Source organism: Bombyx mandarina, chromosome 05 (assembly GCF_030267445.1).
Source record: "Bombyx mandarina strain Sakado chromosome 05, ASM3026744v2".
Taxonomy (NCBI): Eukaryota; Metazoa; Arthropoda; class Insecta; order Lepidoptera; family Bombycidae; genus Bombyx; species Bombyx mandarina.
This window is the reverse complement of record NC_143212.1, coordinates 13786579-13800745: the sequence shown is the minus strand read 5'-3', so window position 1 is coordinate 13800745 and position 14167 is coordinate 13786579. Positions and strand designations below refer to the sequence as shown.

The window sequence follows — 14167 nt, the reverse complement described above, 5'->3', positions numbered from 1 at the left end:
AACATTAAATGTAAACTTTTTAGTCGTAACTTTTAGAACAAGCAACTGTCTTTTAATATTGAATTCGGTCTTTGTAAATATGACATAAATTAGGTATCATACAATTTTACAAGGCAAGTTGGTCTTTGTGGACACAAGGTTGCAGCAAGGAAAACACAGCTAACCAAAGAAACTTTATAAAACGTAATATTTAATAGTAAACTTGTACCTATTATTTGGGTTCAGATATGTCTGTCTGTGTTCGAGAATCAAACGTGCTCTATGTTTCAAACTCATTTATTTACCGTTCCAACTATTCGTGCGTCCCCTATCTCGGGGAGAAGCGGCCGAAGTTAATGTTTATCAGCCGCGCAATTGCCTTCATAAGGGAAATGGCGTGGAAATGGTTAACGCCCTAAGCGTTGACCTGACGGAAATAGAAGGGCGACCGACCCCCTTGGATTCGTAACTAGCGGATGTGTTTCATCATCGATAGTATTTTTGTTGGCTCCAATCAAAAGTAAATTGATAATTGATCGCCAATAGACTTACCTTATTTAGCATGTGATAGGTGGAAATAAATGACTATTTTGAACATTGATGAGTCTATGATCAAAAGATACGAGTTTGATGATGGGCGTATTTACCTTAGCGGTTGGCCGCGAGGGGCGGAATAAACCTCACCACCTCGCTTTCAGTTTTGCTTTGATTTTTATTAGCCTGAAGTTAAAATAAAATCCTACCTAGTTAAATAAATCGTTTGATTGCAAGATATAATTCAGTATTTTAGAACTTTTATTCTATAAAATTATATTCAGTTCACAACACAACACAAAATTTTATTATATAATTCATTTTTTTTTTTTCCATTCTTTTCTATAAACCAGCGGAAAACCCTATAGGCCTAGGGCGCTGAATCTTAAAATACGTCGCTGTACATACTAGATATCAATTACCTCATCGAATTCAAGGCATCGTATGCTGGTTGTGGGCTTCGATCAGCATTTAACATCGCTCTCCTGGTCGTCTAAGACCATGAAATCTTCAGTGCGTTCAATCAAAAGGCCTGTGACGCAGTGCCCGCAGCGAGTGTAACATGGCGATTTGACATTTTAATTTTTTTAAATTACGAAACGTCACAGCCCACCGTGTAACCTACCATATTGGTATTATTAAAACATTCGCAAATTACATTATATTTACGATTATATTCCGTACGATTATATTGCGTATATCACGACACTGTTTCCCGTTGCGTAAGCTGATTACGTGATTATAAATTATACAAAACAATAATAATATCTCATCATCGTTCGAACACAGGGAAATATTTGTAAATGATTAAAAAAAAGTTATAGACAATAATTTTTATGTGTTTATATTTTTGTCTTATTATTTTGAAATTTTGGACAATCTAGTTATTGGGTGTTAACACCATGTCACGTAGGCAAAATTCTACTACAATAGGGCATTAAATAGTACCGTCAAATTCGTCAAGAGACAAATGAGTATATTGAGAAAAATTTAACGGACGGCGAGCATTTTTTTTATTGTCCTTGTAGACAGACGAGCATACGGCCCACCTGAGTGGGTGAGTACTTACTTACTCACAAAACGAGAAGCAGAGCCAACCTGCTGCCTACCGTTGAATCGTTACAAAGTTCGATATTGGTTTTATAATATCGTCAAAGTGAAAATCAGACGCTTTAATGCAAAGGATTCGACTCTATATCATGCTAACATAGACTATCTATCTACTGATTTCGAGTGGCGAACCTAAGTTTGAAGTTCGCGTGGGTAGTTGTAACTACCTACATAGAACAAGTAGGCAGAAAATACGTCTCGCCATCCACAAATTTTTTTTAGCAAAGCAATTGAACATTTTTTTAGTTGAAGTACTGTTTGAGGTGGGGATATTAGCATTTATTTCAGTGTCGGTTCACCTACTACTTATATAGCAAGTTTCAGGCAGGCAATTCAATAATAAATTTTATAATACACGGAACATTGTCTACATTATAGCGTGTACCCTACCTTTCGATTGCTTTATTTACGATTTGAAATTAATCAAGAAAAGCAATCGTCCGAAAAGAAAATTCAAATCGATTTATCAAAATTCGAATCAAGCACATTTCGTTATGTTTATTTATGTCTCGCATCTTCGGTGGCACAATATTTTACGTTGTTTTACGAGTGCGCGGACTCGTTCGAATTTCTTTCTTCATCGATTAAACTGCCCAGCACTACCTAGGTTACTTGCTGATTTTGTCTACTTTGTCACATCACTATTTTCGCTGCTTCAACTGATAGTAGTTTTATGAGATGATGCTTTTCATAGAATCAGAGATAATCACAGTTTGGCGTTATCGGGTTTCACCAATTTCAAAATATAAAAATATTTATTTTTAAATTATCGAGACACATCTATGTGGTTAATGAAGCTCTATGTTAAGGACTGATAACGTTAGTACTTCTGTTTCGCATTAATTTTATTTTATTTATAACTTTCTATACTTGACAGTATAGAGGCGGATTTAATGCATAGTCATTCTCTGACAGTCTACCTTAGGGAGTGCAGAGATGAACCTTGGTAGGTGTAGTGTGATAGTGATATTATTTAAACATATATGTATATATTATAACATACATAATATTTATAGATACAACTACTCGTACTAAAATAAATACATATACTTACATAAATATATACATATAAAAATATTTATAGTATTCTTCCGTTCTTAAGAATAAAATCGTTTAATGTAGCTGGTACTCATCACAGAACCCTGAATATTTCATAGATGCCCGAATCTCGTCGTTAACGACATTTTCAAGATAGGTTTGCATATATATGTATACAAGTGTCGAACAATAACATTCGGACAATCGAAATATTTGCTGTGTCATCATCCCGGATGGAAACGGGAGATTTTCTTTATGCGGACAAAACGCGACCCTATACAGTTTCCTATTAACTAAAAATCAATGGTCCGAGAATAGTTTTTGTTGCGATAAGTGCGTCGTAAAGGCCCGGGTGTTACCTCAAACAAGGGTCATTGCGGTCTCGTACAATCATAATATGAATGTATCGTACCAATGCTTATGTATGTTCTTCTTTGTTAAACTGTTGGCGTGGAGACGAGCTGCTGACAAACGACCAGATATCAAATGATCAGCACAATTTATTCAAACATCAAAACGCGATTCGCGTTCACTTTGAGGCGTGAGGTCTAAGTTTTTATTTTTATTGCTTTTAATGTGTAGACGAGCCCACAGCCCACCTGGTGTTAAGTGATTACTGGAGCCCATAGACATCTACAAAGTAAAGGCCGCCACCCACCTTGAGATAAGTTCTAAAGTCTGAGTATTGTTACAACGACTGTCCAACGCATTAATGCTTTACGACAGAAATAGGCGGGGTGGTGGTACCGTGCGGATTCAAAAAAGGTCTTACCACCAGTAAATCAAAAGAGGTCTTACCACCAGTAATCAAAGGAGGTCTTGCCACCAGTTCCAGGTGTATTATAATTCCGGATGCGTGTCACCCTTAAAACTCGATCGAATTATTACTCAGTAGGTCCCCAAAATCTTAATGCTCATTTAATCATGTTTAAATCAAGATGCAAAATTCACCTATTAAAATATTAAATATCACTACGTTACCAAACCGTGTAATAAAACTGGTCGTTATTTGATAAGAACAAATGACGGTGGTAAACAGGCATCCCCACTTTTGTCTAGTAATTAGTGATCGTGACTGTTGTGTTATGGTGACCCGGTTCAATTCCCGGTCGGGTTTTTTTGTTAAAAAAATTTGACTTATATTGTTGTTGACCCGGAGACCGTTCCAGTTTCGCTTAGAGTGGTGAGTAAGCTTGAGCTCAGTTCAGAGGGGTTTTATTTTATAACAGCTACCCTGATGACAGCTGTCTGAGCCCCTCCAAAGGGGCCTAACATCTCAAGGACAGCTGACTCTCGAATGCCGAACCGAATCTGAATAGCGACCCGCTGATAGATCAGCTAGGAACTCAGTGATGGTGATGGTATGGGATGTCGCTTCGAAATCTTCTACAAGTTCGGCGTTTGCGGTGACCTGAGTTATTAACTAACGCTAGAACCATAAGCGTACAACTGCAGTGAAAGTGGATCAGATAGTTCCACCAAGAAATGTATTTGGCATTCAGGCTCTGGGCCGCCTTTGCCTTTTTTTTTTTAAAACGCATCAAAACCTCCGGGAAGTGAAATAACCCTTTAGCCTCTGTTCTGGAATTCATTCATAGATATGTTTGTCTAAACGCAAAAGAAAAGATGCACAAATACATAAAATAACAACAAAAATATGATTTGTTATTATATGTAAATATGCTAAAAATGGACTCTAAACGTTAGAGAAGAAGGCAATACGTACATAATATTATTATAATGTATAATTTTGCTTCATCGTCTATTGATGACAGCCGTAGTTTGAAATAGTTGTTACATTGTGTCGTTTCTTTTAAATTATCGATCTTAAGCCATCTGCATAAAGGACACACACATGTTTCACCATTTATTAACAACGCAAGCAAATTTTAGCTTAAGGACGTTGAATATGTAATATTTATTCGCGTATTATCGTGTTAATTATCTTTCGAATATTTCAATTTAATTTTCACCCCTACCCGATTAATCATAAATTAATAAATTAATTCGCTTCACTAACATCACCCACTTTTGTATTAACATAATTTTCGCTAATTATATCGTGAGTATCTACTGATGACGTAACTAATATATAATAATTTTATAGATGTATTTTATATTGCTATTGACGAAAAGCGCAAGTACATTTTCAGTATTTTCGTTTCTCATTTAATAAGGCTTATAATTTCCAAGACGTAGCGTCTTAATTGGAACACGCCAACAAATTATTATGTAATAACATCAAAAGCAACGACGTCCCAATTTACGACGACGTCGATAAATATATAAAGAACAAAGTCGTTTTTCAATATTTGATGGGTACGCGTTTTGAGCCAGTACACGCTACGAATATGAGGCCCGTAGACACACCGGGAGAATCTATCAAAATATTATTATTCTGTAAATATTCGAAAAGAAGCCTGTTTGAAGTTTGAAGGTCTAACAGGTAAGACGCGAGGTGTTTTCGTATCAAGCGATGCTAAGGTGTTCTAATTTCTCAGGCAGTTACCAATTTTTCTAATCAAATACGTACTACACTACTACTACGTAATAACAAATGTTCACGATTGACTTCCACGGTGAAGGAATAGCATCATGTAATAAAAATCGATCCCGCCCAATTCAAATTTGCGTAATTACTGGTGGTAGGACGTCTTGCAACTCCGCACGGGTAGGTACAACCACCCTTCTGCCAAAAGAAACGTTTATTTGGTACTCAAATGGCCAGGCCACATAAGAAACAAACGCGAGAAGTGGACAAAAACTGAATTATACAGTGAACGCCAAAGCAGGGTGGTAAACTAAATGGGAGAGTGTGTTGATGAAACAAATGCTCGCAATTGACCTCCACGATGAAGGAATAAGGTCGTGTAATAAAAATCAAACCCATAAATTATAATTTGCGTAATTACTGGTGGTAGGGCGTCTTGTGAGCCTATACGGCTAGGTACTATCATCCTGTTTATATCTGCAGTGAAGCAGTATGCGCTTCTGTTTCAAAGGTGGAGCAGCCGTTGTACTATAAAAATTGAGACCTTAGAACTCATATCTTAGGTGGGTGTCGGTATTCACGTTGTATATGTCTATGGGCTCCGGTAACAAATTAAAATCACTTAGGCCGTGGGTTCGTCCCCATATCTAAGCAATAAAAAAAGGGGAATTCTATTTTTTTATTTGCAAACAGTCACATGAACTGAGGGCACGGCTGGTTTAAGTTATTACTAAAGTTCAAACCATACCATAAATATATGTACAAACAACAGAATAACTGTCTGTGGTTTGCCTTGAAAAAGCAAGTCTTAATCTCAATTGTATTGATAATAAGTGCCCCACTTTTGGACACACGGCATACATAATTATTTCGCGACAGAAATAGGCAGGTGATACTTACTACCTATAGGGTTCCAAAATAGAATACCAGCATAAACCTTTTTAAATTTTATTTGTTTGTCTGTTTGTTTTGCTTGTTCTAAATTTGTTAATACAGAAGTAGGTATAAAAATAATGTACGTAAATAATTTATAATTAAAAAGTTTTGCTCGGTCAAACGTTAGGTATCGATACTATATTGCTACCCAGCGATATCTATGAATCGTCAATGTAATAAATAAAAAATACGTATGTATATGAAAACTGTGTAGAAAATATGTTTAATGAATTTGAATATTATACAATTACACATGTTATGTATTCGTATCAAATATAATTGTTGGATCAATTAATACGAAAGTAGTGTTATTAATATTATAGCTTTATGTATTAGTATTGGCAAAAATCGTCTTGATTCATAAGTAAAAAAAATGTCAAGAGAATGAAGAAACTAAGAATCGGTGAGGGAGGGTAGGTATATCATAAAATATATTATTATAATAACTATATTTAGTAAATCGAGAGTTGTGAAGTAACTTGAATGTTCGTTAATTTCCTTATCGCTTTAATAGCTGATGACTTCTAATACTGAATTGTATTTTATGAAATCTTATTCGTAAAACACCTTGTATTTGTTTTTTAAATGATGCGAAGGGATGTTTTCACAGCTTTAAAAAAACTACCTACACGTTTTTGTAACATAAAGGGAAGTCATTAAAAAAAAATTAGGAAGTAGAGATACAAGTATTAATCTTAAAATGCTGTTTCATAGAAAACAATAATGTTTAACAGTGCATTAAATCTAATTCATACTTAAATATCGTAAACGTCAAAGTGTTTGTTTGTTTGCTTCTTTCACGTAGAAAATTAAAAAAAAACGTTTTTAAAGTTATAGTTTTAAGTCAGCAGAAATTAACGTTATCCCGAAAGAAAAAAAACTTTCACACTTTCCTACACTACACGGGTGAAGCCGCAGGTGACAATTAGTAATTTATAAATGTGTGTTCGACATCATGGTTCAATGTTACTCATAATTAATTAAGCAAATGTAATGATGTTTATTTAATAAACAATATATCACTGACGTTATCGTTACCTTTAGCAAGTCACGTTTGCAATGTTCGAAATTGTAATTTGAACCTTATAAAAACTGTAGTTGTGTGTATTTTATTTCATCTACATAATTTCGTTGCTAGGGACTTTCGGATCTCGCTGTGACTTACGCCCCTACCGAATGATTGAATATAAATGGAAATTTTCCACGTAATTTTAGCTTAGTTCCATCGATATATCCAATAAAAAAGTGAAGCAATATTTATAAAAATCAATGGAGTCAAATTTTACGTACATTACGTTTCATTAAAATAGCGTGAATCTAAATTAAAAACCTAACATAGTCCTGACCTCTGTGAGACCTTAAAAGTCTTCGAAACATCTGAAATAGTATAATGACAATGAGAAACGCGAGATTAAATCGTAAAAAAATATTTTTACTGCATTAGATATAAGTATTGACTCAAAAATTGAAGAAAATTCTAGCATGAATCTACGAAATCTGTAATTAAATTATAAAATAATAAATATTAGAACGTCATTATTGACTTCTTCGTTACTTGGTATAATGTGTAATATATGTAATATACACTTTACACAAATAATAATATGCAACAAGAAGGAAGTTTTTGAAGACGTTTGGGACAAAAGTCCAGATCGTTCTTCTGCTTAACTCTACGAGTTTGGTGAATCTAGGCCAGGTTATGTAAGAGCAGATCCTGGTTTTCAATATGATATTTTGACAGACTGAATACATATAACAATTCGAAAAATTCCAAATATCGTCGCTGTCAAACCAAAATCTGCTATGTGCAAAAACTCTATTTTGAATTAACGAGTAAAAACATTTTCGTATAAAATTTTATATGAAGATGAATTTTAAGAACTATATCAAATGAAGGCTATAGATAAATATTAAAGCTATAAACACATAACAGTTTTATTTTATACGGTAGATATGGCTGTGAACTATACGAAAAGGTCAAAAAGTAAAAATCTCAAAAAGAGCACATAGCAGATTTTGGTTTGACAACGACGATATTCAATATTCAAATTTTTAACACAGAACTTTTCTGAAAGCATATCAGTCAAGATTTACCAAGACAAATTAAAGTCTTATATTTGATTTTGCAATAATTTAAACTACAAAATTTATAGTATGTTTTGATCTGACAAGAAGCGATTGCATCTAAACATGAATGTAGTGATTGCACAAGCATTCCCAGTGGCCATCTTACTTTCAACACAAGTATTAATGGCGATGTTCTACTCACGAACGTTTCCTATTCGTAATGCTTCATGTACAACATAATATTCAATATACATATGGACTTCTTTGAATGGGTACGGAAGGCACATTCGAAGACTACAGGGAATTAGTAGATTTAAAAAAAAAATTTTTTTTTACCTCAAGTTTATTTTCGTAATCATAAAGTTTTATTGAATTTGGAAATAACACACTCTGTAGTGTTTCTGATGGTCACTACTTTCAATTAAGAAACTATGCCTTCTGTACAAAATTATCCCTTTTCTTTCGTGTGGCGTTACCTGGAATAAATCGATCTCTGGTTACTTTAGCGGAAATTATTTTACATAAAGATCCCCAAACACATTCACTATAGAGAAACCAAATTAGGCTGCTTTATTTAAACCCAAAGAAAGAAAGAAAGAAATTAAGAAAAGCTACATAAATATTACGTAAGACAATTTATCTTTTAAGTGAATACTGGAGCTATACTGGAGAGGTCCTACCACCAGTAATTACGCAAATTATAATTTTGCGGGTTTGATTTTTATTACACGATGTTATTCCTTCACCGTGGAAGTCAATCGTGAATATTTGGTGAGTACTTATTTAATTAGAAAAATTGGTACCCGCCTGGGATTCGAGCATCGGTGCATCGTTCAACACGAAGGCATCAGACATCTTATCCTTTAGGCCACGACGACTTTATCTTTCTGTTTTTTCTCTTATTTCTCTTATTGAAATGCCTTCTTTTTTGTTCTTTCAGTTGTGTGGTTGAGGCAAGCTCGTCAACATGGGGAAGCTTCTCTCGAAGATATTCGGTAACAAGGAGATGAGAATACTGATGCTGGGACTCGACGCTGCTGGAAAGACTAGTATCCTTTACAAATATAAACATACATCGTTTGTGGAATTAATGCTTTGAACATTTTAAATGGAAGAACTAAAAGCAAGGAAAATTAAAATAATTTATTTCTAACAACGTAATGAGCTTATGCAAATTGGACGCGGTATAGCGGGCCAATGTGAAGGAAGGGGAAAGGATTCTACCTACACAATTAGACATACAGATGTATACCGTTTATTTCAATTAGATGTTCCAAGACCGTTGGGAATTATGATACGTCTTGCTCACTCACTGTTTGAATTTTCGTAGCAAGAACTTATCTTTTGTACCATATAACCGGGAATTGGGTCACTTGTGTTTGATTACGTTCAGGTGTTATTTGTTTGCAGATGAAGATTAAGCGGCAATAATTACGAAACCGATAACTTGTAGTTTGGTATTATTGAGTACTACTATCTTCATCTGGATCTCATATACAGTGGGCATCATTGCGCCAATTTGCAAAGGCGGCACGACACGAAAACCCTCTTGTCGTGGCCGTCCGGAATTACATACCCGATCCTGTGGATCCTGTGGACCGAATGGTAAACAGTCGACGTCGCCCTAAACACGCCATTACGGATCCTTCCGATTCATTAACGGTGCTTTTAGGTACTTCAAGCATCGGTCACCGTGCTCGCCGAACCCGTCGCTTGCGACGAAGGACTCGACGAGTAAATTAACCCATAGATACAGCCCACTGAGTTTCTCGCCGGATTTTCTCAGTGGGTCGTGTTTCCGATCCGGTGGTAGATCCTGCGAAACATTGCTCTTGCTAGGGCCAGCGTTAGCAACACATCCGGCTTGAGCTCCGTGAGCTCACCTACACGTTAGGGTGAAGCTGAAAAAGCCTTCGAAGGCTATCAGCATAGGAAGGAAAAAAATTTCATCACATTCCTGTAACCACACGGTGACCACACGGCTTTTTGTTTCATGCTAGAAACTGGCTAGTAACAAACCTATTTTATTGCACTATCTGTGATCGAGCTTGCGGCCCGCCTGGCGTTAAGTGATTATCCAAGTCTTTATGCATTATAATCTGAAGGCCCAGACACCCAGAGACCTTAAGACATAAAGATCGACTTTTCAATCTCCTTGTATAACAGCCATACTACTTAAACCGGAACCCAGGATTGATTCGCGGTAGAATTCAGCAAGAAGATTATGGTACCTACCCGTACCTACAGGCCTATAATATGTCATACCACCAGTAAATACACAGTATGATAACGCCATGTAATTTATTCACTGTAAAATAGTCTTTAGTGAACATTTGTTAAGTACGTATTTCTTTATAAAACTTCGTAATCGTCTTTATAATTGGATTGTGCCTGTGCCGACTTATAATTTCATGAAATATCTGCATTTTCAATCACGTCAAACGTCAAATTTCCTTAGCGTGTACCATAACAGCCATTTTATATAAGTTAAAATTAGGTCAGTCTGTCACGACAATACCGACAGTGGGCTTCAACGTTGAAACCGTAACTTATAAGAACGTCAAATTTAATGTCTGGGACGTCGGGGGGCAGGACAAAATACGGCCGCTGTGGAGGCATTACTACACAGGTACGTGGCAACCCTCTAGGCAATACGTATAGCGTTTCGAGTGTAGTTTGATTTATACATAGTTTTATTTTCTTAGCGTCTAACAAAAATGTTTGTCGAAAACTTTTGGTCGTAATTTTTGTCTATGTGACATGATAGTAATTGTCCACCATTATTGTGGTTAGGTATATAGAGTTTGGTAGTCGTTAGATCGATAGATATAGAGCCCATAGACACCGACGACGTAAATGCCGTCACCTACTTCGACACGTAAGTTCCAAGGTCTCAGTTTTTACACTACAACGGCTGCCCCACCCTTCAAACCGAAACGCATTACTGCTTAACGGCAGAAATAGGTGGGGTGGTGGTACCTATTCGTGCGGACTCAGAAGACGTCCTACCACCAGTAAAAAGAATATAGGCCGATGTTTATATCAGTTGGAATGTTTGAAATATAAAAAACCGCCACTTTAGTATACTGGGTCAAACATTTGTTGAGATTGCACGCAATGTATTGTGTTTAACGGTGTAAGGACCAAAGGTGAATGGCGGAATTAACTTTCATGTTTCATTTTAACAGCTGAAGGGATGTGACTTCGTCTCTCCTGTCTCCAAAATTGACTGAACTGATTGACAGTGAGAAGCCAGTCGCCTTATCGTGATTTAGTTAATATGAAATAGGCCAGGAAATATCCGTAGCAGCGTCTCTCAGCCTCGAAAGGTCCTAAGGGTCGAGGCATTTAGTTTTAACTCTTGTACCTAATGTTAGAACGCCAGTGCTTTTTTTTAAATATATAATATGTGAATCATTGTAAAAGTAATATGGTGCTAATGTTACAGGCACTCAGGGCCTGATATTCGTTGTGGACTGCGCGGACCGCGACCGTATCGACGAGGCCCGCCAGGAATTGCACAGGATCATAAACGACAGGGAGATGCGGGACGCCATCATACTCATATTCGCCAACAAACAGGATCTACCTGACGGTAATGTTATACGCTAATTGTTTTGTTTTTCATCGCTCTAACATTCTAGAGATCGAACCGGAAAATTGACGGATATCTAAAGTATAGTATTTGCCGTGATTCGTTTGCGCTTAATACATCAACATAATATTTAAGTGGCCTATTTATTGTACTTGAAGATTGAATATGACACATTTTGTCTTGAATGGTCGCCGAAGGAGTAACACAATATACCGACTAAATAGCTTAATAATACTTGTTTATGGTCGTAAGCCTGAACACTGCGCGTCGTAAGTGTTGGCTACAACCGAAAACCCGTCACTTTAAATTTTACTGGTGGTAGAACGTCTTGTGAATCCACACGGGTAGGTACCACCACCCTGCCTATTTCTCCCGCGAAGCAGTAATGCGTTTCGGTTTGTTGGGCGGGGCAGTCGTTGTAACTATTCTAAGACCTTAGAAGTCATATCTCAAGGCGGCATTTACGTTGTAGATGCTATGGGCTCCGGTAACTGCTTAAACCGCGTGGGCCGTGAGCTCATCCACCCATCTCATCATCAGCCTGCGGCAGTCCACTGCTGGACGTAGGCCTCCCCCAAAGCTCGTCACTGAACCCGATCTTGGGTTCTACGCATCCAGTTACTACCAGCTTCCTTGCGCAGGTCGTCGCTCCATCTAGCAGGAGGGCGTTTTATACTACGTTTGCCGGTTCGCGGTTTCCACTCCAGTACACACGTCTACCCCAACGGTTATCGGTTCTGCGACATATGTGACCAGCCCACGGCCACTTCAGTTTACTAACTCTGCGAGCTATATCGATCACATTGGTTTTTGCCCGAATGACTTCATTACGTCCACCCATCTAAGCAATGAAAATAAATAATAGTTTAAAAAAAATAACAAAATACGCTTTTATAGAAAATCCAACTAAAAAATAGAAAATAAATTTTAAAAAATTTGAATTAAAAATAGTGTAGAAAAAATTATTTTATTGTAAAAAAAGCGCGGGGAGCATGGTATCAGTAGTTATAAATATTTTATGAACAGATATGAGTAGAAGGGTTATTTTGATAATATCCACGCTTTTTTACATCTTTTTACTCTTTTATTTATCATTCACTTAAAAAATGAAAGATAAATAAATTAATGCTAGAATTTATGATATAAATATATGATAGAATTTAAATTTTTTCATAATTTTTTTAATATTGAATTATCATCGGTCCTTCATAAGTATACCAAATTTCGAGTTAATCCGACGTTTTGAAGGGGGTCAAAATCATGTTCAAAGATTCCGTTACAAACACATACGTCTGAAGCTAATAAAAGCGTATTAAAAATAATTCAAGAAATTGCCATATGAAAATCTGTGGAAATGTAATTGTACATATTTCAGCGATGAAACCGCACGAGATACAAGAGAAACTGGGGCTGACCCGCATCCGGGACCGGAACTGGTACGTGCAGCCGTCGTGCGCGACGACCGGCGACGGACTGTACGAGGGGCTCACGTGGCTCACCAGCAATCACAAGTTATGAGCTGCAGAGTAGGCGGCACTGACGCTGCACCGCCTTCACGAGACACGGTACGTACGTACACACACCGCTCGTTACTTTTCTTTGTTGCAAGGAGGTAGTAGGACCTCTTGTGAGTCCGCACACGCAGATACCATCACCCTGCCTATTTCTGCCGTGAAGCAGTAACGCGTTTCGGTTTGAAGGGCGGGGCAGCCATTATAACTATAAACATACGTTGATATTTAATACGTATAATCAAACCGCGCGAATAGTCTGTATTCCGACGCTCCGCACTTTATATGCATTAATAGAGTCTGTCTATCGACGGTTCGCGCTCTGAGAGTTAAATAAAAATATTTCTGCGTATTTTGCGATTTTGTGATCTTGTGATTCCAAATGAAACTAAATTTTCAGAGTCCTTTATGAAGCTATTTGTTAAATACGCTCCATTCGTTGGTGTAATCACCAGCGAATGATCACTGAGCGTTCCGAATTCGAATTCCATAACACGGGAAAATATCCTAGCTTAATGTTCTTAACAAGAGAACTTTTATTTTTTTGTTCTCCACACATTCACAGCGGTAGACAGCGGCTTTGCTATGCTGATATATCTAAGCGATGGTAACTGCTCACCGTCACGTGGGCCGTACGCTCGTCTGCCCACAAGTGAAAAAAACTAGATTTGTAGTTAATACAATAAGGTCTGATTTTCAGATGCAAAGGTGTTTTCTAGATTTATATCTGATTTTAAGATGCAAAAAAAATTGTGTTTTCTAGATTTGAAGTTAAATAGTCTGATTTTCAGATGCAAAAAAAAAAAAAATGTTTGCTAGTTTGAAGTTAATTACCATAATGTCTAATTTTCAGATGCAAAAAAAGTGTTTTCTAAATAGTAATTTCAGTAATATCTGATTTTAAGA

The 14167-nt window shown here is 36.7% G+C and overlaps 1 protein-coding gene across 3 annotated transcripts in view; it reads left to right on the top strand.

Moving 5' to 3' along the window:
- The window catches only part of Arf51F (ADP-ribosylation factor 6), a 43294-nt gene that overhangs the window by 25035 nt on the left and 4092 nt on the right, over window positions 1-14167 (top strand). For all 3 annotated transcript variants that reach the window (XM_028174063.2, XM_089727885.1, XM_028174064.2), the window contains exons 3-6: window positions 9096-9204; window positions 10629-10784; window positions 11604-11750; window positions 13126-13315. In XM_028174063.2, coding sequence (XP_028029864.1) covers window positions 9123-9204; window positions 10629-10784; window positions 11604-11750; window positions 13126-13268 — 528 coding nt within the window. In that variant the 5' untranslated portion in view covers window positions 9096-9122 and the 3' untranslated portion in view covers window positions 13269-13315. The remainder of the gene's footprint in view (window positions 1-9095; window positions 9205-10628; window positions 10785-11603; window positions 11751-13125; window positions 13316-14167) is intronic.